The following is a 23,113-nucleotide window of genomic DNA, read 5'->3' on the forward strand; positions in this document are numbered from 1 at the left end:
TTGTGTTCCTGGTTTGATTTGTTTATTCTTATTCTCTTTGCCAAACCTATTAAATTGGATGCTTCTGGAATTCTTCAGTCTACCTTCCACTAGTCCATTGCATTTAGGGGTAAAATATTTAAATCAAACGGCTTGGAATACGGCCCATGAGTGAGGTTCCTATTGGCGAAGTCAGCGTTGGAAGTCTAATACTCTTACATATTATGTAGGTCAAACCAATTAACAATAGAGTATCTATATTGGAAGATGGTCTTAAACTGGGATACCCACAGATTATTTAACAATATCAATATATGCTAGAAGGAATATTCTTGAAGGATCTTCTTGGTTTATTCTTTTTTTGTATTCCGTGTTTCTCAAAGTTTTTTTTCTCTAAATGAAGAACATGTTACTAAATTAAATATCAGAATGAAATAACACAAACAGAGCATTAGATGTCCCCACCATAAACTCTCAGGTTAGGATAATCAAAAGCTAAACATGTTGAAATATGAGATGTTTTGTCTGCATCTCGTTTAACATATGAGAAAACAAGGGGAGGGATTTAAAGTTAGTTTTGTCTTTTGAATACTTAAACTGCAAATCTGATTTTATAGTTGTGCTCAAATAAATGGATTAACTGTTGACCGCTAGGCATCAACTAAGCATTAAGTGATTTCATAATTTAAACAAAATAAGTGATTTTGTAATCAGAATAATTGTTTGAGAAAGTGATCATGTTCCTTAATGTAAGTTCTTAAAACACTTTCAAGAGCTCTTAATTAACCACTATTGAGAGGTGTGATGTGAACCGCTTGGAAACAACTAAGGTAGAGGAAATATGGTTTATAAAAGAAATAAACCACTAAGGTAAAATGATAACGATTTGAACTTCAAAGACTTGGAAGGTAAAAAAAAGGTTGGAAAAGTAAAAAAAAAAAAGAAGAAGAGAAATTTGTACTTTATATTGATATTTATGTTGGTTGATTGATTTGTACAAATGACTCAATCCCTATTTTTATTGTGAATTCTAGCTAACTACAACACTTACAAGGCATTGCACACGGTCTCTTTCATTCAAACATCTCGCCATATTCTTGGGTCGTAGCTTGCTAATTGCTTCTCTGCCCTAGTCAACTTAAAGACTAGGTCTTCCAGTTGGGGAATTTGAGATTTATAGAGTTAGAAAACGCTTAATGTATGGTGAGTTACATAGCATATAAGATATCTCATGTATGGAGAGTTAGCATGAATGAAAAGTGCCAATACATAAAATAAGTGCATATAAGTACGCAAAAAAAAACCTTACATATGAAATAAAATCTACTTAGCAATTGTCAGCACCCATTTTTGTCCGACTCATTTCTTTGTTAATCTTATTAATTTTATTATAAAATCTTAATTAGATATTTAATTAAAAAGTTTGAAAAATAATAAATTAGAAAAATTGAAAAAATAACATAATTAAAACTTCAAAATTAATTAAAACTAATAAAATTGAATTCAAATAATAATAAAAAATAAGTTTTGTAAATATTTAAATGACGAGAAAACTCTAGAAGATAAATAAAAATAATTCTAAAGAAGTAGATAGAAAAAAAATGAAAAAAGGAAAATCCCAAAGAAATAATACTGACAAGAATGCCACTGTTGCACGAACGGTGACAACATATTTGGACGTAAAAGCACCCCATTTGAGGTGACTTGAAGTCTTGAACCATGCTACAGGACATGTGACAATGTCTTTTGGACCCCCATACATAAATGCATAACTCGCCTCATGAGAGATAATTTTCAAAGGCAAGGTCCCATTAGCTACCTACATGGCTAAAACAACTCCTCATGGTTAAAAAAATCCAGATTATTCCTTAAAAATATTGGTTCAGCGGGCTCTGTTTGTAGTTATTGGAAGTTTGAAACTATGAGCAATACAAACGAGAATTCATTTTAATGTTAATGTTCATGTCATCCTTGCAAAATGTATAATTTATGTTCCACACGTATAAGTGAAGTATGTATTTAATTCTTGTATGTATAAGCGTGATAAAATTAAGGGGGCAGAAAACGAATAGAAAAATCAATTTCCTACAAATAAGTGTGAAAAAGTGTGCGTCTTTTCTAATATTCCACATGCACATGCACCATCTTCCTGCGTTTCCAAAATCAGAAAAAGAAAACAACACAACCTCAGATTCCAGGAAAAATGAAAAAATTGGTGGAAATAGAAATTTTAGTATAAGTTAAAAGTTGATGAAAATTTGATGGCTTTTGAATTCAAACTGGTTAGGTTAGGTAGCACATCACAATCAACTTCCGAAAATGTGAAGAGATGCACTTGATGATTTTCCTACTATATACTGGAAATGGAACCAACAGCTCACACTCACTCACATTACATACATACAAGATAGACACCAAATGCTGCACACAACAGAGGGGAAAAGAAAAAGAAATCAAACAATGAAATAAAACCCCTCACTCACTCACTCACTCACTCACTCACTCACAAATCAACCCAAATTTTCACTCAGCTTCGTCTTTGCGTTCTGATTTCACTATTTCAAGATCACTCAGCTCCATTTTTCAGGTAACCTTTTTCCATCTTCCTCTTTCTTTGTTGACTTCTGTGTGTAATAATCAGAAGTTTTTAGGGCAGGAGAGAGTGGAACAGGGAACTGAAACAAGGTTTTGATGTTTATCACTATGTTCATCAGGACCTTTTGTTGAAAAATTATTATTTTTATCACAAAATATCAGTTTGAATTGCTTATCACATGCAGATACAAAAACATAAATATTATTAGTATATTGTAGTTGATGTCAAATAATTTTGATTTTTTTCTTCAGTTTTTTTATTTCATTCTGTTAATAGATTATAAAGAGAATAATGGCTTGTGCTCTTCAGTAATGTATTTGTCTTCCTAACTCTCAGAATTCATTTCGTCTACAGAACAGTGTTCATTCAGTCATTTGAGAGAGAATGGCCAAAAAGTATGAGGGACCTGCAATAGGAATTGATTTAGGCACTACCTATTCATGTGTTGCTATATGGCAAGGACAGAATAATCGAGCTGAGATCATTCCCAATGAACAAGGAAACAGAACCACTCCTTCCTTGGTTGCTTTCACTGATACACAAAGATTAATTGGTGATGCTGCCAAAAATCAGGCTGCAACAAACCCATCAAACACTGTCTTTGGTAATTGATTTTCTTTTGTTTTTGTGTCTTAATTCCATTCATAGATTCTATGTTTTTATCATAACAAAACAAATTATACATCAAGAATTTTTTTACTTTTGCAGATGCAAAGAGGTTGATTGGAAGGAAATACAGTGATTCAGTTGTTAAGGATGATGTTCAGCTCTGGCCTTTTCAGGTCATTTCTGGAACTGATGACAAACCCACTATTGTTGTAAAGTACAAGGGTAAGGAAAAACGCCTTGTTCCTGAGGAAATCTCATCCATGGTTCTCTCAAAGATGAAGGAGATTGCTGGGGCATTTTTGGTGTCCCCAGTGAAGAATGCAGTTATTACTGTGCCTGCTTATTTCAATGACTCTCAGCGAAAAGCCACCAAAGATGCTGGTGCCATTGCTGGCCTCGATGTTATGCGGATAATCAATGAACCAACCGCTGCAGGTCTTGCATATGGCCTTCAGAAGAAATCCAGTTTTGCTGGGAAGCGAAATGTGTTCATCTTTGATCTCGGTGGAGGCACTTTTGATGTGTCTATTCTCACAATAAAAGATGATAACTTCAAAGTGATGGCCACTGCTGGTGATACTCACCTTGGAGGAGAGGACTTTGATAGCAGAATGGTGGACCATTTTGTTAAGGAGTTTAAGAGAAAGCACAAGAAGGACATCAGTGGGAACCCAAGAGCCTTAAGGAGGTTGAGAAGTGCGTGTGAGAAGGCAAAGAGGACACTCTCATTTGCCACTGATACCACAATTGAGGTAGATGCTTTATTTGAGAGCACTGACTTGTGTTCAACGATAACTCGCACCAGATTTGAGGAACTGAACATTGATCTCTTCAAGATGTGTATGGAGACAGTTGAGAGGTGTCTTGAAGACTCTAAGATGGACAAGAGTGAAATAGATGATGTTGTTCTTGTTGGTGGTTCTTCTAGGATTCCCAAAGTGCAACAGCTATTGCAGGATTTTTTCAATGGGAAGGAACTATGCAAGGGGATTAATCCTGATGAGGCTGTTGCTTATGGCGCAGCTGTGCAAGCTGCTTTGTTGACTGAAGAAGGCATTAAGAATGTTCCAAACTTGGTGTTGATGGATGTTGCACCCCTGTCTTTAGGGTGGGCGTTAATAAGAGATGAAATGAGTGTAGTGATTCCTAGGAATACTACTATTCCGGTAAAGAAGACACAACGATACGCTACTGTTAAAGATAACCAATCTGGTGTCTTGATTGAGGTTTATGAGGGTGAGAGAGCAAGAGCCAGTGATAACAATTTGTTAGGCTCTTTTATTCTTTCTGGACTCCCTCTTGTTCCTCGTGGCTATCCTTTTAATGTATGCTTTGCTATAGATGAAAATGGGATTCTAACTGTTTCTGCTGAGGAAAAAACCTCTGGTAGTAAGAATCAGACAACCATAACCAATAAAACAAACAGGCTGTCAGCTAAAGAAATCAAAAGATTGATTCAAGAAGCTGAGATTTACGAGGTTGATGATATGAAGTTCAAGAACAAGGTGAAAGCAATGAATGCTCTAGATGATTACCTTTACAATATGAATAAACGCATGAAAGATAAGTGTGTCAGCTCTAAGCTTCCCCCAATGGTCCAAGTTGATATCAATTCAGCTATTGTAAAGGGCCAAAATTTGCTTGATGGTGGCCAGAAGCCAGAGACGTTTGTGTTTGTTGACTTATTAAGGGAGCTTAAGAGCATATTTGAACCTGCGATGGCCAAGATCGACAATGGTTGGACTCATGAGGATAGGGATGAGGATCATGGAAGCACTACTGGGCCTGCCCAATCAATTGCTACTTCAACCAGGCGCAAGTTGAAGGAGAAGCTTAGTTGGTTTAATAAATCTTCTTGAATTGCTTTTAATGTTTTTAGGTAACATTCCAGAATATTTCACTTAATAGGATCAAACTACCTCTAGGGCTATATGCTTATTTGGAGGAATAGTTCTATTAGAATAAAGTTGTAGCATTTGGTAGGTTTGTTTACGAAACGAATACCAATTGATAGGTTAGAGCCACTAAGAACAATTGGTGAGTACAGTTATTTATATGCTTCAAGGCTGCTACTAAGTACAGTTAATCAAGTTTTAAATTATCCTTTCCTGATGCAGTGTGTCAAATATATAAGTTTGTTATTGTTAGTGGTTGCTTAGTCTTGGAGATAATGGTTAGTGGCCTAAATTAAGGAGAACCACTCTTCTGTTTTTGTAGTTTTGCTTTGCATTTATAGATTTAACAGATTGCAAATGAACTGAATGTAGAATTCCTTTGCTGCAATTGTATTTTTCTTCTCTTTGCACTCCGTTCAGACCACAGACTCTTTAATTCTCTGCAAAAATAACTAACATTCAATAGGAGAAATACATGCTGAGTTATTAAAGTTGATTTTTCATTTTTGCTCCATCATAAAATGGCCCTAACAAAATTTGGTCTGTGAAAACATAAAAGCTAATTGAACAGATGAAACATATACATGACATTAAAATATTACACAGTACTTGTTAAACATGACATGAGGAACTCAAAATAAAAACAGTTTAAGCCGATGAAATATGATATTAAAATATTACAGTACTTGTTAAACTTGTTAAATATCAAGTTTGAGTAGCTTAGTACTTAAGCAACAACTCTGTTGCACTCCCTTTCAACAGCTCTCTTCAGGATGCTGTCTTCTTCAAGGACCATCTGAACTGGCAAGAAACCCATTCCATCTGCCATGGCAAGCATCATCTCCCTAGTTTCCATCTTGAACTCTTCTAGATCAACTGAGCCATTCAAGTTGTGGTCGAATTGGATGAACAATGACTCGTAAACACGAGCAAGCTCATCAGGGTTAGGCTCGACATCAATACCATAGTGGGTTTCCAGAACCCTCAGGCTCTGGAGCTCCTTCAGCATCTCCTCATAGGAGAGAAGACCGTCGTTGTTTGTGTCAAGGAGAGCGAACCGGTCGCATACCGAGATATCAAATGCTTCTTCATCCTCAAGGAAGTTGACAATGGTGGCACCATCCAATATTTCTACACTCATCTTTCTTTTCTACTTGATATCAAATGGTGGAAGGTGATTTTTATGAACAAAATGAGAGTTATAGGATTGCAAATGCTAGTGCTTTGATGACAAGAGTTGGATTCCTACTAGTATATTTATAGCCATTGGTACTCAGTTTCCAAGAGCATATATTCGTTAATAAACTAACTTGGATGGCAAAGAAGAAATGGTATAGAAACCTTGTGTTGTTTTTGTGTCCATTGTTTGATTTGTTTATTCTTTTTGCCAAACTTACTAAATTGGATGCTTCTGGAATTGTTCTGTCTCGCTTCCACTAGTCCATGGATTTACAGTGGAAATAATCAGCATGTAGGGGTAAAATATTTAAATCAAATGGCTTAGAATACATGGTCAATGATTGAGGGGTTCCAATTGGCTAAGTCAGCGTTGGAAGTCTAATACTCTTACATTTTATGTAGGTCAAACCAATTAATAATAATACCATAGCTTTCTAGGAACATGGTTTTAAACTGGGATACCCACAGATTATTTAACATTATCAATATATTGTTAAAGGAATATTCTTGAAAGATCTTCTTGGTTTATTCTTTTTTTATGTGTTGGTTTCCTTGTTTATATCAATGTGCAATAATACCTGTTTCTCAAAGCTTTTTTTTTTTTTTTTTAAGTGAAGAACATGTTACTAGATTAAATATTAGAGTGAGATGAGTCTATACAAACAGAACATTAGATGTCCTAGGGCCGGCCCAGGCTAAAGCCATTCAACTAAGGGTTTTAGGCCTTCATTTTTTTTTTGAAAAAGTCAAAAAGATCTCAAAAAACCAAACCCTTAGTTGGATATTGATCAGAATTATGCTTCTCTCCTTTTTCACCTACTCAACAAATAAAATTTATTGACCTCTTAATTGTGTTGATTTCCAATTTCCATGGTCATCAATGATATTAACATTATGCATTAGTTTTAAAAAAGCCACATTATGCATTGTTAGTGTATTTGATGGCTTATTGCTATATTATAAGTTAAAAGAAAACGTATTTATTTTCAATTTCTATTCTCTACTATATAATTTATATTCTCTACTATATTTGATTTCCAATTTTCAAATTGATTATGATAATTTGATAAATGATTTTACATCTCAAAAAGCTCGAAAAATAAATTTTAAATAAAAAATATTTTTTAGGTAAAAAGAACTCACTTTAAAGTTTGCTTTAAACCTCATTTAGTGTTGAGCCGACACTAATATGTCCGCACCGAAGCTCTCAGGTTAGGATAATCAAAAGCTAAATGTTTAAATATGGGATGCTTTGTTTGCATCTCGTTCTTGATTAGCAATTGATCTGTAGCATCGGCTAAGCAACCAATTAAGTGATTTTGTAATTTAGACCCGAAAAAGTGATTTCGTAATTAGAACAATTTTTTGAGGAAGAGACCATATTCCATAGTGTAACTTTTTAAGACACTTCAAAGAATTCTTAATTAACCACTATTGAGAGATGTGTTATGAACGGCTTGGAAACAACTAAGGTAGAGTAAAAATAGTTGATAAAATAAAGGCTTAATTGCAACTTTGGTCCCCGAGGTTTATCAATGCCACGATTTTGGTCCCCCACCTAATTTAATTACATGGATGGTCCCCGACGTTGTAGGCCGTGTGCAACGTTAGTCCTACCGTTTATTTCTTAATGGAGGAGGCTTACGTGGACGTTCAGCTGGAGAGAGAAATGAGGTATGAGGAGAGAGGGAAGCACGTGAGTATCACGTAACCCTTATTTAGACCCATTATACCCAAACCCCTGACCTCCCTGGAACGAAGAAGGTAACGCGATTTAGATCCCTATGGTTTCAGATTTGGGTATAATGGGTTCATATAAGGTTCACGTGAGTTCACGTGATACTCACGTGCTCCCATCTCTCCTCAGATCTCCTTTTTCTCTCCAACTAGACGTCCACGTAAGCCTCCTCCATTAAGAAATAAACGGTAGGACTAACGTTGCACGCAGCCTACAACGTCGGGGACCATCCATGTAATTAAATTAGGTGAGGGACCAAAATCGTGACATTGGTAAACGTCGGGGACTAAAGTTATAATTAAGCCTAAAATAAATAAACCGCTCCGGTAAAATGATCAAGATTTGAACTCCAAAGACTTGAAAGGTAAATAAAAGGCTGGAAAAGCAAAATAAATAAATAAGCACAATAAATATGAGAAGTTTGTACTTTGTATAGATGTTGGTTGATTGATTTTGTACAAATGACTTTATCCCTATTTTTATTGTGAATTCTAGCTAATTATAATGGATATTAGGGTTGTAATCGAACCAGATTGGTTCGAATTTAGGGGTTTGAATATCCGAACCAATCAAACATGTTCGGTTTGGACTGGTTCGGATTTCCTGATTTTTGTTCCTAAATCCGAACCAAATCAATCCAACTGGTTCGGATCGAGTCGTCGGATTTATATTGATACTAGTTTTTCTCCCGTATAACCAGGTCTTGTGTTCGGTGGGGAGTCACTTGACTCACTATAGTAGTCCGTCCGGCTGCTTAATTCACCTGCGGAATAGACTTCAAAGAGAGGGTGAACAAGGAACCGTAGAATAAAAAAATTATATTCAGAAATTTGCACGAAAATTATTCTAAAAACGTGAAAATTATAAAAATATAGAAAAATCCAACATTTTTAAAGAACAAAACATTCATAATGACATAATTCAAATAATCCAAATAAAACCAACATTTCTAATACAAGTATAAATAGGCAATGTAATGGGCTAGAGTGTTTGGGTTGAATGTAAATAACAATTTTCAATTCATTGGTTTGGTTCGGATTGATCGGTTTTTCAATTCCCAAATCCGATACCTGAACCAATAGTGATCGGATGCAGTAAAAAAAATCCAAACCGAACCGGTGATCCAATCAAACCCACCATAATGTGTTCGGTTTGATCGGGTTCACGGATCGAACCGTACCCACTTACACCCCTAACAGATATAAGGCATTGCACACCGTCTCTTACATTCAAATATATCTTGCCATATTCTTGAGTCGTAGCTTGCTAATTGCTTCTCTATCATAGTCAACTTAAAGGCTAGGTGGTCTATGAGTATCGACTAACCGTGCATAACAACTATTCATATTATCAAGGAATAGATTGATTTGCAGTTCCTTTCTGGCATGCGAGAGCATATGATTTGAATAAATATTATGAATACAAATACCATCTCAAAGTATGATTTTATTTCAGGATGAAGAGTTTAAGATTTATAGAATTAGAATACGCCTCATGTATAGCGAGTTACATTGCATAAAAGATGCATCATGTGAGGAGAATTACCTTGAATGAAAAGTATCCGTACATACAATAAATACATACAAATACGAAATAAATAAAAAAACCTTATATGAAATAAAGCCTACTTAGCCAATACATTGAAATATCAATGATAAATCATACATATACACTAATAAAACATAAAAACCTTACAAATGATATCACAAGCTATTTGAGTGAGACTTAGATAAGTGAATATGAGAGATAAGTTGAGAGAGATTGAGAGTATGAGGGAGTGGTTGCCGGTTCTTTTATAGCTTTAAGGGGTTGTAGTTCACCACAAGTTTATTTAATACTCTCCTCAATCAAGACTAGTTACATATATGAATTGGTGCACATAGCACACCTTGGTCAAAGTGATATTCGATCATTCAACCTTGCCACTTGCCTCATTTAAGTTTTTGAACTTAGTCACATTGGTTAGATTAGGTAGCACATCAAAATCAAATTCCGAAGACTAGAAAAAAAAAATGAGAAGATGCATATGATTTTCCTACTACTAAAAATGGAACAACCAGCTCACACTCACTCACTACATTGAAGATAGATAGCAAATGCAGCACACAACAGAGGAATGGAAACAAATCAAACATCAAAATAAAAAGCCACTCACTCACTTGCATTTCAACCCAATTCTGCTATCTGATTTCACTCTCCCTCAGCCTCTCCAGATCACTCGGTTCTCAAGTAAGTTTTTTCTATCTTCCTCTTTCTTTGTTGATGTCTATGATTCTATGTGTAAGAATGAGAAATTTGTGGGGGAGTTTCTAGGTCTGGAGAGAGTGGAGGAAGAAAGGAAAGGAAACATTTTTTAGATGAAGGTTTTGATGTTTATCACTATGTTCATAATCATTCACATGCTTATACAAAATAACAAATCCTAGCTAGCAGAAAACATGAAAATCATTCACATGCATATACAAAATGCCAGCTTGAATTGTTTCCTAATCATTCACATGCTTATAATTTGGTTATTACTACCTCAACACCTCTATTTACAACACTTCTGTCTGTAAAACTCTTCAAAGGCTTGGATGCCACTGCCCACCCGTAAATATGTCTGTAAAGAAACATAAAAATTATTAGTATATTGTAATTGATGTCATATAATTTTGATTTTTTTCTTTAGTGTTTTTATTTCATTATGTTATTAGATTATGAAGAGAGTAATGGCTTGGGCTCTTCAATATGCTATTTGTCATTCTAACTCTCTGAATTTATTTCTTCTACAGAACAGTGTTCAGTTCAGTCATTTGAGAAAGAATGGCTAAAAAGTATGAGGGACCTGCAATAGGAATTGATTTAGGCACCACCTACTCATGTGTTGCTATATGGGAAGAACAGAACAATCGAGCTGAAATCATTCACAATGAACAAGGAAATAGAACCATGCCTTCCTTGGTTGCTTTCACTGATACCCAAAGATTGATTGGTGATGCTGCTAAAAATCAGGCTGCAACAAACCCGTCAAACACTGTCTTTGGTAATTGATTTTCTTTTATTTTGTGTATTTATTTGATTCATGGTTCTATGCTTTATCATAACAAAACAAATTATACATCAATATTGCTTTTACTTTTGCAGATGCAAAGAGGTTGATTGGAAGGAAATACAGTGATTCAGTTGTTAAGGATGATGTTAAGCTCTGGCCTTTTCAGGTCATTGCTGGAACTGATGACAAACCCACTATTGTTGTTAGGTACAAGGGTGAGGAAAAATAACTTATTCCTGAGGAAATATCATCCATGGTTCTCTCAAAGATGAAGGAGATTGCTGAGGCATTTTTGGTGTCCCCAGTGAAGAATGCAGTTATCACTGTGCCTGCTTATTTCAGTGACTCTCAGCGAAAAGCCACCAAAGATGCTGGTTCCATTGCTGGCCTCGATGTTATGCGGATAATCAATGAACCAACCGCTGCAGGTCTTGCATATGGCCTTCAGAAGAAATCCAGTTTTCCTGGAAAGCGAAATGTGTTCATCTTTGATCTCGGTGGGGGCACTTTTGATGTGTCTATTCTCACTATAAAAGATGATAATTTCAAAGTTAAGGCCACTGCTGGTGACACTCACCTTGGAGGAGAGGATTTTGACAGCAGAATGGTGGACCATTTTGTTAAGGAGTTTAAGAGGAAGCACAAGAAGGACATCGGTGGGAACCCAAGAGCCTTAAGGAGGTTGAGAAGTGCGTGTGAGAAGGCAAAGAGGACACTCTCATTTGCCACTGATACCACAATTGAGGTAGATGCTTTATTTGAGAGCACTGACTTGTGTTCAACGATAACTCGCACCAGATTTGAGGAACTGAACATTGATCTCTTCAAGATGTGTATGGAGACAGTTGAGAGGTGTCTTGAAGACTCTAAGATGGACAAGAGTGAAATAGATGATGTTGTTCTTGTTGGTGGTTCTTCTAGGATTCCCAAAGTGCAACAGCTATTGCAGGATTTTTTCAATGGGAAGGAACTATGCAAGGGGATTAATCCTGATGAGGCTGTTGCTTATGGCGCAGCTGTGCAAGCTGCTTTGTTGACTGAAGAAGGCATTAAGAATGTTCCAAACTTGGTGTTGATGGATGTTGCACCCCTGTCTTTAGGGTGGGCGTTAATAAGAGATGAAATGAGTGTAGTGATTCCTAGGAATACTACTATTCCGGTAAAGAAGACACAACGATACGCTACTGTTAAAGATAACCAATCTGGTGTCTTGATTGAGGTTTATGAGGGTGAGAGAGCAAGAGCCAGTGATAACAATTTGTTAGGCTCTTTTATTCTTTCTGGACTCCCTCTTGTTCCTCGTGGCTATCCTTTTAATGTATGCTTTGCTATAGATGAAAATGGGATTCTAACTGTTTCTGCTGAGGAAAAAACCTCTGGTAGTAAGAATCAGACAACCATAACCAATAAAACAAACAGGCTGTCAGCTAAAGAAATCAAAAGATTGATTCAAGAAGCTGAGATTTACAAGGTTGATGATATGAAGTTCAAGAACAAGGTGAAAGCAATGAATGCTCTAGATGATTACCTTTACAATATGAATAAACGCATGAAAGATAAGTGTGTCAGCTCTAAGCTTCCCCCAATGGTCCAAGTTGATATCAATTCAGCTATTGTAAAGGGCCAAAATTTGCTTGATGGTGGCCAGAAGCCAGAGACGTTTGTGTTTGTTGACTTATTAAGGGAGCTTAAGAGCATATTTGAACCTGCGATGGCCAAGATCGACAATGGTTGGACTCATGAGGATAGGGATGAGGATCATGGAAGCACTACTGGGCCTGCCCAATCAATTGCTACTTCAACCAGGCGCAAGTTGAAGGAGAAGCTTAGTTGGTTTAATAAATCTTCTTGAATTGCTTTTAATGTTTTTAGGTAACATTCCAGAATATTTCACTTAATAGGATCAAACTACCTCTAGGGCTATATGCTTATTTGGAGGAATAGTTCTATTAGAATAAAGTTGTAGCATTTGGTAGGTTTGTTTACGAAACGAATACCAATTGATAGGTTAGAGCCACTAAGAACAATTGGTGAGTACAGTTATTTATATGCTTCAAGGCTGCTACTAAGTACAGTTAATCAAGTTTTAAATTATCCTTTCCTGATGCAGTGTGTCAAATATATAAGTTTGTTATTGTTAGTGGTTGCTTAGTCTTGGAGATAATGGTTAGTGGCCTAAATTAAGGAGAACCACTCTTCTGTTTTTGTAGTTTTGCTTTGCATTTATAGATTTAACAGATTGCAAATGAACTGAATGTAGAATTCCTTTGCTGCAATTGTATTTTTCTTCTCTTTGCACTCCGTTCAGACCACAGACTCTTTAATTCTCTGCAAAAATAACTAACATTCAATAGGAGAAATACATGCTGAGTTATTAAAGTTGATTTTTCATTTTTGCTCCATCATAAAATGGCCCTAACAAAATTTGGTCTGTGAAAACATAAAAGCTAATTGAACAGATGAAACATATACATGACATTAAAATATTACACAGTACTTGTTAAACATGACATGAGGAACTCAAAATAAAAACAGTTTAAGCCGATGAAATATGATATTAAAATATTACAGTACTTGTTAAACTTGTTAAATATCAAGTTTGAGTAGCTTAGTACTTAAGCAACAACTCTGTTGCACTCCCTTTCAACAGCTCTCTTCAGGATGCTGTCTTCTTCAAGGACCATCTGAACTGGCAAGAAACCCATTCCATCTGCCATGGCAAGCATCATCTCCCTAGTTTCCATCTTGAACTCTTCTAGATCAACTGAGCCATTCAAGTTGTGGTCGAATTGGATGAACAATGACTCGTAAACACGAGCAAGCTCATCAGGGTTAGGCTCGACATCAATACCATAGTGGGTTTCCAGAACCCTCAGGCTCTGGAGCTCCTTCAGCATCTCCTCATAGGAGAGAAGACCGTCGTTGTTTGTGTCAAGGAGAGCGAACCGGTCGCATACCGAGATATCAAATGCTTCTTCATCCTCAAGGAAGTTGACAATGGTGGCACCATCCAATATTTCTACACTCATCTTTCTTTTCTACTTGATTTCAAATGGAGGAAGGTGGTTTTTATGAAAAAAAAAGAGTTATAGGATTGCAAATGCTAGTGCTTTGATGACAAGAGTTGGATTTCTCCTAGTATATTTATAGGCATTGGTAGTCGGTTCCAAGAGCTAGCTGCATACATTCCTTAATAAACCAACTTGGATGGCATTGTAACTAAAGAAGAAATGGTATTGAAACCTTGTGTTGTTTGTGTCCCTTGTTTGATTTGTTTATTCTTTTTGCCAAACCTACTAAATTGGATGCTTCTCTTGATTGTTTGAATTGTTCTCTGTCTCCCTTCCACTAATCCATAGATTTAGTGGAAAATAATCAGCAATACAGCATGTAGGGGTAAAATATTTAAATCAAATGGCTTAGAATACATGGGTCATGAGTGACCGGTCAGGTTCTAATACCTTCTGTGTGGGTCAAACCAATAAACATCGCGTAGCTAAGTCAAAGTCTTAAACTAGGATACCCACTTATTATTTTAACATTACATAAAGGATCTTCTTGGTATATTCTGCTTTGTATGTTGCTTCACAACTTTTTGTTGTGTGCTTAACAGCAGTGGCGGAACCAGAAATTTTGGGAAGTCTGGATAAATTTTAAAACCGTAAATTCACACGCCATAATATATAAATAGTTATAAACTGAAATAAAAAAACTCGTCATTTTACCAACAAAAGTATAGTTAATTTGGGTTCCATTTCGTTAGACAATACAAGATAAGAAAAAGACATGTCCAAGAAGACAATACAAGATAAGAAAAATGTAACATACCAATAGTGTGCTAACTTTTCAGAAAATCATGAGGCAAATGCCCTCTCCGAGTCAACACTACAGTTAGTGGCGGATCCAGGACCCCGGGGTCAGGGGGATCATATTTTTTAAATGGACAAATCGTTAAAAATATAATTAAAAAACAACTTTAATAAGTTTATACATCAGAAATTATACAAGTCATAGTTATCATTTACGTGATTTTATATATTGAAATCTTTGAACAATAAGCTCAGAGTCAATGTTATTGAATACATCACTCTTAATGTAAGTAACTAAACAATCGTTCATCCATGTATCTCCAATTTGGTTACGCAACCTGTTCTTCACAATATTCATAGCAGATTGCTCAATTAATATTCAATTAATTAAGAACTCGATTTATTTCACAACTTCCATAGTTTTAATTCAATCAATATTCATATCAAAACCCAGAAAGGGGAAAACTTTGAAGGAGAAAAAAAACCAATTTTGAGAGTGAAAAAAAGAAAAACAAGTCAAAGGGTGTTGGTATGGAAAATTGGGGCATATTATACATACAGTGCACAACAACCTGTGAAGATCGACGGGCGAGGGTACGTCGTATGTGAGAGAAAGAGAGACAAAGTGATTGAGTGAGAGAGAGTGAGAGGAGTAAGTGAATGTGGCTCTTTGGTGCAAAAAGGTGCAAAACTTGGTCTACTAATATAATTTAAAATTTTCAAGGGTTCAAAAAATAGGGTGAACCTAATATGCACCAATTTTAGGTGGTGTAATTTTACACCACCTACTTTGACTGGGTATAGCAGGTCAACACATTATTTTTTTAAAGAAAAAATATCATTAAAAATTTGTTATGTATTAAATTTCTTTAAAAAAAGAAGTGTTGACCTATTATAGCAGGTTAAAAAAAGTGGTCTAAAATTAGACCACTTAAAAAGTGGTCCACATTAGGGGTCACCCAAAAAATAATTATATAGGGGATAAGTGCCATTTTTTTTTTCAGAGGGCCACTGACTACAGTCATGGGACTCATGTTTGGCTATGCTACCAAATGCCCAAATTGAATACATTGCAACCTCATCTTAATGCCACAGGCTCACGTTTTTCAAATTTCACTCACACACTCATCACTCACTCTTTGTCTCTCTCAATTTTTCCCCTTTCAAGCTTTCACTCAATCTCTCTCTCGCTCACCCGCCTCCATGGTTGACAGAATCGCAATTCTACATAGAGATGGAAAGGGGTGCAGAATTGTAAAATCATATAAACGTAACACATACATTACGATTCTACAAATTTCTATAAATATAATATGTATATAACTCCCATATATATGCATACAAAAAAATTATATAAATACCTAGTTTTTTTATGGATATAAATGCTTAGTTTAAACTAAATTAAAAATTATAACTAAATTAGTTTTAACAACTATAGATATACTATTTTATTTTCTTATTAACTTATATGAATAATTTCACTTATTGTAATTTTTGGGTTGAGCTTATCATTCACTTATTGTACTTTTTTCGTTGTAACTTTTTATTCATTGTTTAATCATGTTTTCTTTTTTGAACTCCATTTTTTTCTTGAAAGTGAACTCCATTGTTTAATAATGTTAAAATACACCATTTCATGAATGTTTTTGTCAACCATAAGGTCCAATAGCTGAACGAAAAATGTGGTTTTTAATTTTTACAAAAAGAGTCCAGACTTGCGTACATCATCATCTAACTAACGGTGTTTTTTTTCTTCACGAAAGGTGGTGATATTCATTAACTTATGTGGATCTAGATGGGCCTGGACCCAATTAACCAAAGAAACCCTAGTTTTTAAGTTGTCTTCTTCCTATTCTCTTGCTCATGCGCCGCACAACCATGTTTCTTATGTATTTGCTTTGCTGCGTTCTGGACAACACGATGAAGGTGGGAGTCACAATTGATTTAGATCCTCAAGCAGAATCTCCTCACTCACATCTCCGCCTCACCCACACCGTCCTCATTCACCCACCACCACCGCCTCACTCACTCAGCCTGTCAGCCACACCCACGCCTCACCTTCAAATTTTGCCCTTTTTCTTTTCTTTTTTTGGGCCCAAAAGATGATCTGGTCTAAAGAAAAAAAATTATTTTTTTGGCAAGTGCCTGGGCATAGGCCCAAGCTCGTTGGGCGGTGAATCCGCCCCTGCTTAACAGTGTTATCAATTGCGGATGGCGGTCCATGGCGGAAAGACAAAATACCGCCATATAATTATGGCGGATGCCATGTCGGCCAAAAATTATAAATATATATCTATGATATTGTATAGGATTATACATACACACATTAAAAAATCTGCATAATGCAACTATACAATAAACAAATAAAAATTCTGCTAACTAATAAAAACTTATATCATCTAATATAGGCTCAATATCATATATATAATAGCAAATATCATAACAGAGGTTCAATAGATATTCATATTAGATACTAGATAGATACTAAGTCTCATAGTCTCATTGAACATATTACATACCAATTACCAAAACATCATGACAAACCAGCAGAGATGCGGTGGCCGGAGTGGTCGCCGGTGGCCGCGAGAGTGGTCGCCGGTAGTCGGCGGCCGCAGGTGGTCGGGAATGGACGGAGCGGTGGTTAGAGGTGGATGGGGAAGCCGCTATGGGAAGGGGAGACTTGAAAGGAGATTGGGTGAAATTAGGGTTTCTATTCTGAATTTGGGGGACTAGAAGCTGAAATATGGACTTGGGCCATTAAAATCCATGGGCCCATTGCACATATTTTTTTTGTCGGGAATTTCCGCCATTTTCTCGATATTTCCACCATTTTCCCGATATCCGCCATGAATCGCGGCCGCCATGGCCTCGCCATGCTAAACCGCAACACCACACACTTTTTGTGGCGGCATGTTAAAAACCCGATATGGAAAAACGCCATGGCGCCGCCATGGCCGATATTTGACAACACGGGTGCTTAATAATCAATAATGTTACTTACGTACACACCTCTTTTTGAAGTGGAAATGGTGGAATGAGGAGAGAGATAGAAAGAAAAGAAAAAATAAGAGAACGAAAATATGAGATGTAGAACTCACTATGAAATTATATATCAGAAAGATATGAGTCTACACTCTACAAAGCATTAGATCTCATTTGAGAGGGCTCAGACCACCATAAACCCTTAGGATAATCGACTAATGAATGAAGTGGATCTTTCTCAAATAATAAACACCTCGCTATTCTCATCATTCTTTTCGCTCACTCCATATGTGTGATCCTTGTGTGAGGTCCTATTAGAAAAATATTTGTTTTCTTCAAGAGATGATGTTTTTTACTCAAGCCTCTGTGAAGACAAACAAAAACTTTCTCCAACACAATTTTGGCCATGTAAGAAAGAGAAACTTGCTTTTGTTTTTTGAAAAGCCAAATGCATTAAAGAAAACACAAGAGGTGTTTCAACCCAAAGATACAACAAGCATTTGATATGATTATAAAAAGAAATCAAGCAGAGAAACTTGTTATTTGCGACATAAATTTAATCCATCACAACATCCTTAGGTAAAACTGTTTGTCAAATAACGACGATGGAATTAGTAACAAAATTTTAGAGAGAAGTTATTTGTCATTGGTTTCAAAATGACAACTTGACCTGAAAAACGCTAAATTGTCTCTAAAACCATCCCTATTAGTGAATGACCTTTTTTCCTTCTCTAAACTATTGCCGTAACAACTGCGTCTAGTGATTACCAGTAGAATAGTATTAGTTAACTACTAAAAAGGACGGATTAAGCGTTAATAAAATAGTGACAGAATTTACGACAGATAAATTCCCTTTTAGATAAATTACATAGGTCTAAAGTAGAGCTGTCAATATGGATTGCAACCCGCGGGCCAGCCCAACGGGTTGGCTAAATGAGCCGGGTTGGGTTGACTAAATTCCAACTCGGATAAAATATGGGCCACTGCAACCTAAACAGGTTAAACGGGCTAGCTCACGAGTCAAGCGAGCCAGCCTGCAGGTCTGAGTAATTTTTTATTTTTTATTTTTATTTTTATTTTTAAATTGTTCTTGGACAATGAGCACATTGACATGTTTATTTAAAAACCTTATTTGTTTAGTTTTATTATTAAACTATGTTGAACTATGGTAAATTTGAATTGTGTCGATATTGTTACTAATTACTATTGTAAAACTATGTTAGATTTGAAGTTTGAACTTAAATTTAATTTAGATATGCATAAAATGAATGGTGCTATATTGTTTAGTTATTTTTTTTTTTTGAAAACAAAAGACATTATATATAAATAGATAAAAAAACTTGGGAACAATCTCTCCCAAGTGAGAAAAGAGAACTGATATCATACAGGAATTGAAACAAAGAAAAGACTAAACTAAAACAACTACAAAGGAAAGAACTAAAAAGCAAAATTGCACTGAAAAAAGCAACACCCAGCAATAAGAATAGGCCCCTAAGTCATGAGCCAATGTTCACCACAACCAATAATCAACATTCCACCCCACATCAACCAGAAAAGTGCTCAATCTAAGGTCCTCGTAGCAATGTGTAAAGAAGAATTGAAAGATCAGTTATATCCTAGGAAAATTCTTGTAAGTTTGGTGAGGCCTAGGCATCACGATAGCTACTCAATTAACTCTTCGTTTACAAGATGGCAAAGCTTGCCAAAGTGTGCACACAGCATGGTCCAAAGTTAAAGGATCTGAAATGGTTACTCTAAAGAGACTTAATTCTACCACTCTGAGATGGGACATAAAATCTTTCTATGAAATCCAGCTCTTGTAAATCGAAAGACTGGAGGATTAGAGAGTCCATAAAGTGTTTTCCTACAGCTCCAAGCAAACCTGCAACTCCCTATGCCCACTAGCTCAAATCAGAAGCAGCTAGACCTTCACAATAGGTGACAAAACACATGCCAAAACTGCTTGTATCTTGAGAAAAATAAAGGGCATCCTGCAAATCAGAGGCCAGCATGTTCGACTTATATCTCGACCCAAGCCAGAAGAATTTTATTTCATGAATCATCTGTTATGATCCGGAAGCCCGTTGCGCATAAAACTCCTTGAGTTAAAAAATAGCTTCCTCAGAGCCTGCTTTAACACACTTCTTTTCTTCGATTTCCCCAAACCGCTGACGATCTCAGTGAGCCAATTCCTCTTCACCGAAATATAGCCTCACCTTCTGTTTGATCTATGCGCCTGAATTTGTTTCTTGAATCCTTCAATAGCTTCTTCCTCTGAGCAATTGAAAACCACTCCCACTATAGAACCCACTAGATAAGCCCTTCTGGCCCTAGTGAGAATGTTGTCTTCAGATGATTGAAGATTGAAGATTTTGATCCCCTTCTAACACCTCGGATTCATGCACACTGGTAGCAACAACATGGGTCGAAGAGGCAGCTTGGGGAGCGTGGCTATGATGCAAGAGCTGAGTGTTGGAGCTCTTTGGGCGGCCCCTCCGGCGCTGGACCACTGTCGGGGTCGGTCTCTCCTGGGTCAGTGAAGGCACAGCAAAAATTGGAGGTTCCTGGACCACTTCACGCGACAGCTCTCTCTCATCAGTGTTTAGGATAAACGGTGCTACTTGATTTGGGTCGGTTATAGAGACCCGACCCAGGTCAATAAAAATGCTAGAAATATTTATTTGAGGCCCAGCTGTTGTAATCAGATTTAATGGCCCACTTGAGGAGCCCACCGTTTGACCCGGTTTCAAGATGCTAAGTGTTTCCTGACCTAAAGGGGCTGCCGGCAAAAAGGTTGACTTAGCCTTCACGTGTGTGAGAAGAAGGTTAGGGTTCACAGTCACACAAGGCGGTTTAGGCAGATGATGGGAAATCTGATCATAAAAAGAAAACTGTAGGACATTACATTCACCTCTGCAAACTACAATCTGCCCAAGGTCCAAATTGATGATGTATCTTTGTCCTTCCTCTGTCAAAAGCTATATTGTTTAGTTATAATCTTAGATTCATGAAGTTTTATAAGTAGCTTTTTATAATAATTTTTTTTAAACATTTTTTAATTCAATTTTTCATTTATTTATTTATTTAATTCAACTCGCGAGTCATTCCGTCAACCCGTGGGTTCATAGCGAGCCGGGTTGGGTTGATAATTTTCTGGCTCATTTAAATCCGACTGGGTTGGCATAACCCAACCCGTAGCCAACCCAACGCGTTATGGGTCAGATCATATGGGGCGGGCTAGCCCATTTTGACAGCTCTAGTCTAAAGTACTTGACCTCAAAAACACTAAATTGTTGCTAAAACTGCTCCTATTAGTGAATGGCTTTTTTCCGAGTAATGATATATACACACCTCATTTTTAAAACACTTCATTTCCACCTCTTTTTGTTTCTATCTCTCTCCTCTTACCATCTATCACATCTCATACTTTCTCTCCCTTACTTTTTCTTTTCTTCCTATCTCTCTCATCATTCCACCTCACACACCTCAAAAGAGAGGTGTGTGAGTAACATTACTCTAATACTCCTTTTTTCCTGTCTAAAGTCTAAACTATTGTGGTAACAACTACGTCTAGTGATCACCAGTAGAAGTGTATAATATACTTGGAAATTTAGAAATGGAAATTATGAGTGACTCAAAATGACGAATTTAGTGTTAACATATTAGCTAAATTCGCGGTGGTTATGGGGATAATTTACGGCAGTTAAACACTACAAAAAATAAAAGAAGCAATGACGACATCCACGACAAAGATGAAGTAGCTAGTAGAAAGAAAATTCCTCGTGGCTAGGCAACTAAGTTCCAAGAGGTTGCTCTGAGTCAGCATAACCTGCAGTCACAATTTAGCTTAAATTCTGACTTTATCATACATATATAGAAGCTCAAATCCAAAATAATTAAACTCTAAAAGCAACAAGAAAAAAAATATTATTATTTTTCTTTTGGAAAGGAGAAAAACTGATTTGGTAAACATTCCAGGGAACAAGCCTCTGCCTCTGGTGAGGCACACAACACAGCAAAAGTCTAAAGACAAAGAACAAGCTACCGGTAAGACAATAGACCAACAAAAGCTAGAATAAAAAAAGATAAACAAGTACAAAGTGGAAAATCCCCAATACAGCAACAGCACAAAGCTAAAGCCATACCAACAATATAGAAACACCCAAAAAAACCAAAACCTGAGAGAATAGACACCCAAATCAACTTAACGAACTATCCAAGTGGGATTAAGATACTCGATCTGTTGGGGACAGTACATAGATTTTGATCCATATATCCAAGCGCCTAGGTACAAAATTTATTCATCACACAAACTAATCTGATTTTAAATTCAGACGTTCAATTTGAAACAAGGGCTTCCACAAGAGTAACCATGGCAGATATAGGATTTCCAAAAATGGCTGAAAATATTAGCTTGAACACAACCACCCCAATCTTGCACCACATCTTTATAGTCCTTGATCTCCTTGAGCTTCCTCCACCTTGAACCATCACCATGCTTGTGAGTGCAAGTTGAGACTCCGGGTCATGATCATCACTCACCTGAATCGAATTGCTTTCTCGAGAAAAATAACCCTTATTCCAGTTCTCAAGAATCAAATCCTTGAAACAAGACACATGATAGCAACAATTCCCCATGGAAGACACGTAAGACCAACCTTCAATTTTATTCTCCACAACCTTCCTATGCTTACATTTTACACACTTTGAGGGAACCTCCTGACACAGTTTCAGTGTGACACATCCATCTTCATCAGAAATAGTATCTTTCAGGTTTAAACAGCGCGGATGCAAGTCATTTCCAGTGTTCGAGCAATGGTAGACAAAGCCTTTCACATCCTTTCCACAAGCATCACAATACCTAGCTCTGTTTCCCGGTGCTTTCTCATAGAACTCGAAATAGCTCTTCGGGAAAAATCGATGAGGCACCGAGGAAACAACATTTGCACACTCTTCATGGAGGATATATTCGCACCAGCTGTTTTCACAACAGTAACTGGATCCAAACCCTAATTCTCGACAACCACTGCACCTGTATGGTGTTCCTGGAGGCTTCAAGTGTAATGGGTGTGGATGACTGCGGTGATCTATCATATCTTCTATAATCTGTTGTTGAAACCAGCAAAAACTGTTCATAGAAGGTAGAAAATTAGAACTTAGAAGCAAATTCAAAGATAAAAACAAAATTAGTTGATGCACTTTTGGAAAAGAGAAAACCGCATGCTTTTCTAGTTACTATAAGTTGTGTTTTCTATTCAAAAGATTACTATACTATTTATAGACATGCAACAC

At 36.5% G+C, this 23,113-nt stretch overlaps 4 protein-coding genes and 1 pseudogene across 5 annotated transcripts; 2 read left to right on the plus strand and 3 right to left on the minus strand.

Annotated features, from left to right (window-relative positions):
- Nucleotides 1-2,274: 2,274 nt before the first annotated feature.
- On the plus strand, nucleotides 2,275-5,394 carry LOC130728841 (heat shock cognate 70 kDa protein-like). Of its 2 annotated transcripts, none has more exons than XM_057580425.1 (3): nucleotides 2,275-2,566; nucleotides 2,935-3,179; nucleotides 3,284-5,394. In XM_057580425.1, the coding sequence occupies exons 2-3, from the start codon at nucleotides 2,960-2,962 to the stop codon at nucleotides 5,041-5,043; spliced, it is 1,980 nt and encodes a 659-aa protein (XP_057436408.1). In that variant the 5' UTR covers nucleotides 2,275-2,566; nucleotides 2,935-2,959; the 3' UTR covers nucleotides 5,044-5,394. The 2 variants fall into 2 exon arrangements, with proteins under 2 accessions (XP_057436408.1, XP_057436407.1); XM_057580424.1 differs by having other exon boundaries at nucleotides 2,276-2,566; nucleotides 2,930-3,179.
- A 245-nt stretch (nucleotides 5,395-5,639) lies between these two features.
- On the minus strand, nucleotides 5,640-6,378 carry LOC130728877 (uncharacterized). Its single transcript, XM_057580464.1, has one exon. The coding sequence runs from the start codon at nucleotides 6,218-6,220 to the stop codon at nucleotides 5,807-5,809; it is 414 nt and encodes a 137-aa protein (XP_057436447.1). The 5' UTR covers nucleotides 6,221-6,378; the 3' UTR covers nucleotides 5,640-5,806.
- Nucleotides 6,379-9,994: 3,616 nt separating this feature from the next.
- Nucleotides 9,995-13,233, plus strand: LOC130728840 (heat shock cognate 70 kDa protein-like; annotated as a pseudogene).
- A 245-nt stretch (nucleotides 13,234-13,478) lies between these two features.
- Nucleotides 13,479-14,150, minus strand: LOC130728879 (uncharacterized). The gene has a single exon (XM_057580466.1). The coding sequence runs from the start codon at nucleotides 14,057-14,059 to the stop codon at nucleotides 13,646-13,648; it is 414 nt and encodes a 137-aa protein (XP_057436449.1). The 5' UTR covers nucleotides 14,060-14,150; the 3' UTR covers nucleotides 13,479-13,645.
- A 7,567-nt stretch (nucleotides 14,151-21,717) lies between these two features.
- Nucleotides 21,718-23,053, minus strand: LOC130728867 (uncharacterized). Its single transcript, XM_057580454.1, has one exon. It carries the CDS (start codon nucleotides 22,955-22,957, stop codon nucleotides 22,160-22,162), a length of 798 nt encoding a protein of 265 aa, XP_057436437.1. The 5' UTR covers nucleotides 22,958-23,053; the 3' UTR covers nucleotides 21,718-22,159.
- Nucleotides 23,054-23,113: the final 60 nt, after the last annotated feature.

The sequence above is a fragment of the Lotus japonicus genome, chromosome 1 (assembly GCF_012489685.1).
Source record: "Lotus japonicus ecotype B-129 chromosome 1, LjGifu_v1.2".
Taxonomy (NCBI): Eukaryota; Viridiplantae; Streptophyta; class Magnoliopsida; order Fabales; family Fabaceae; genus Lotus; species Lotus japonicus.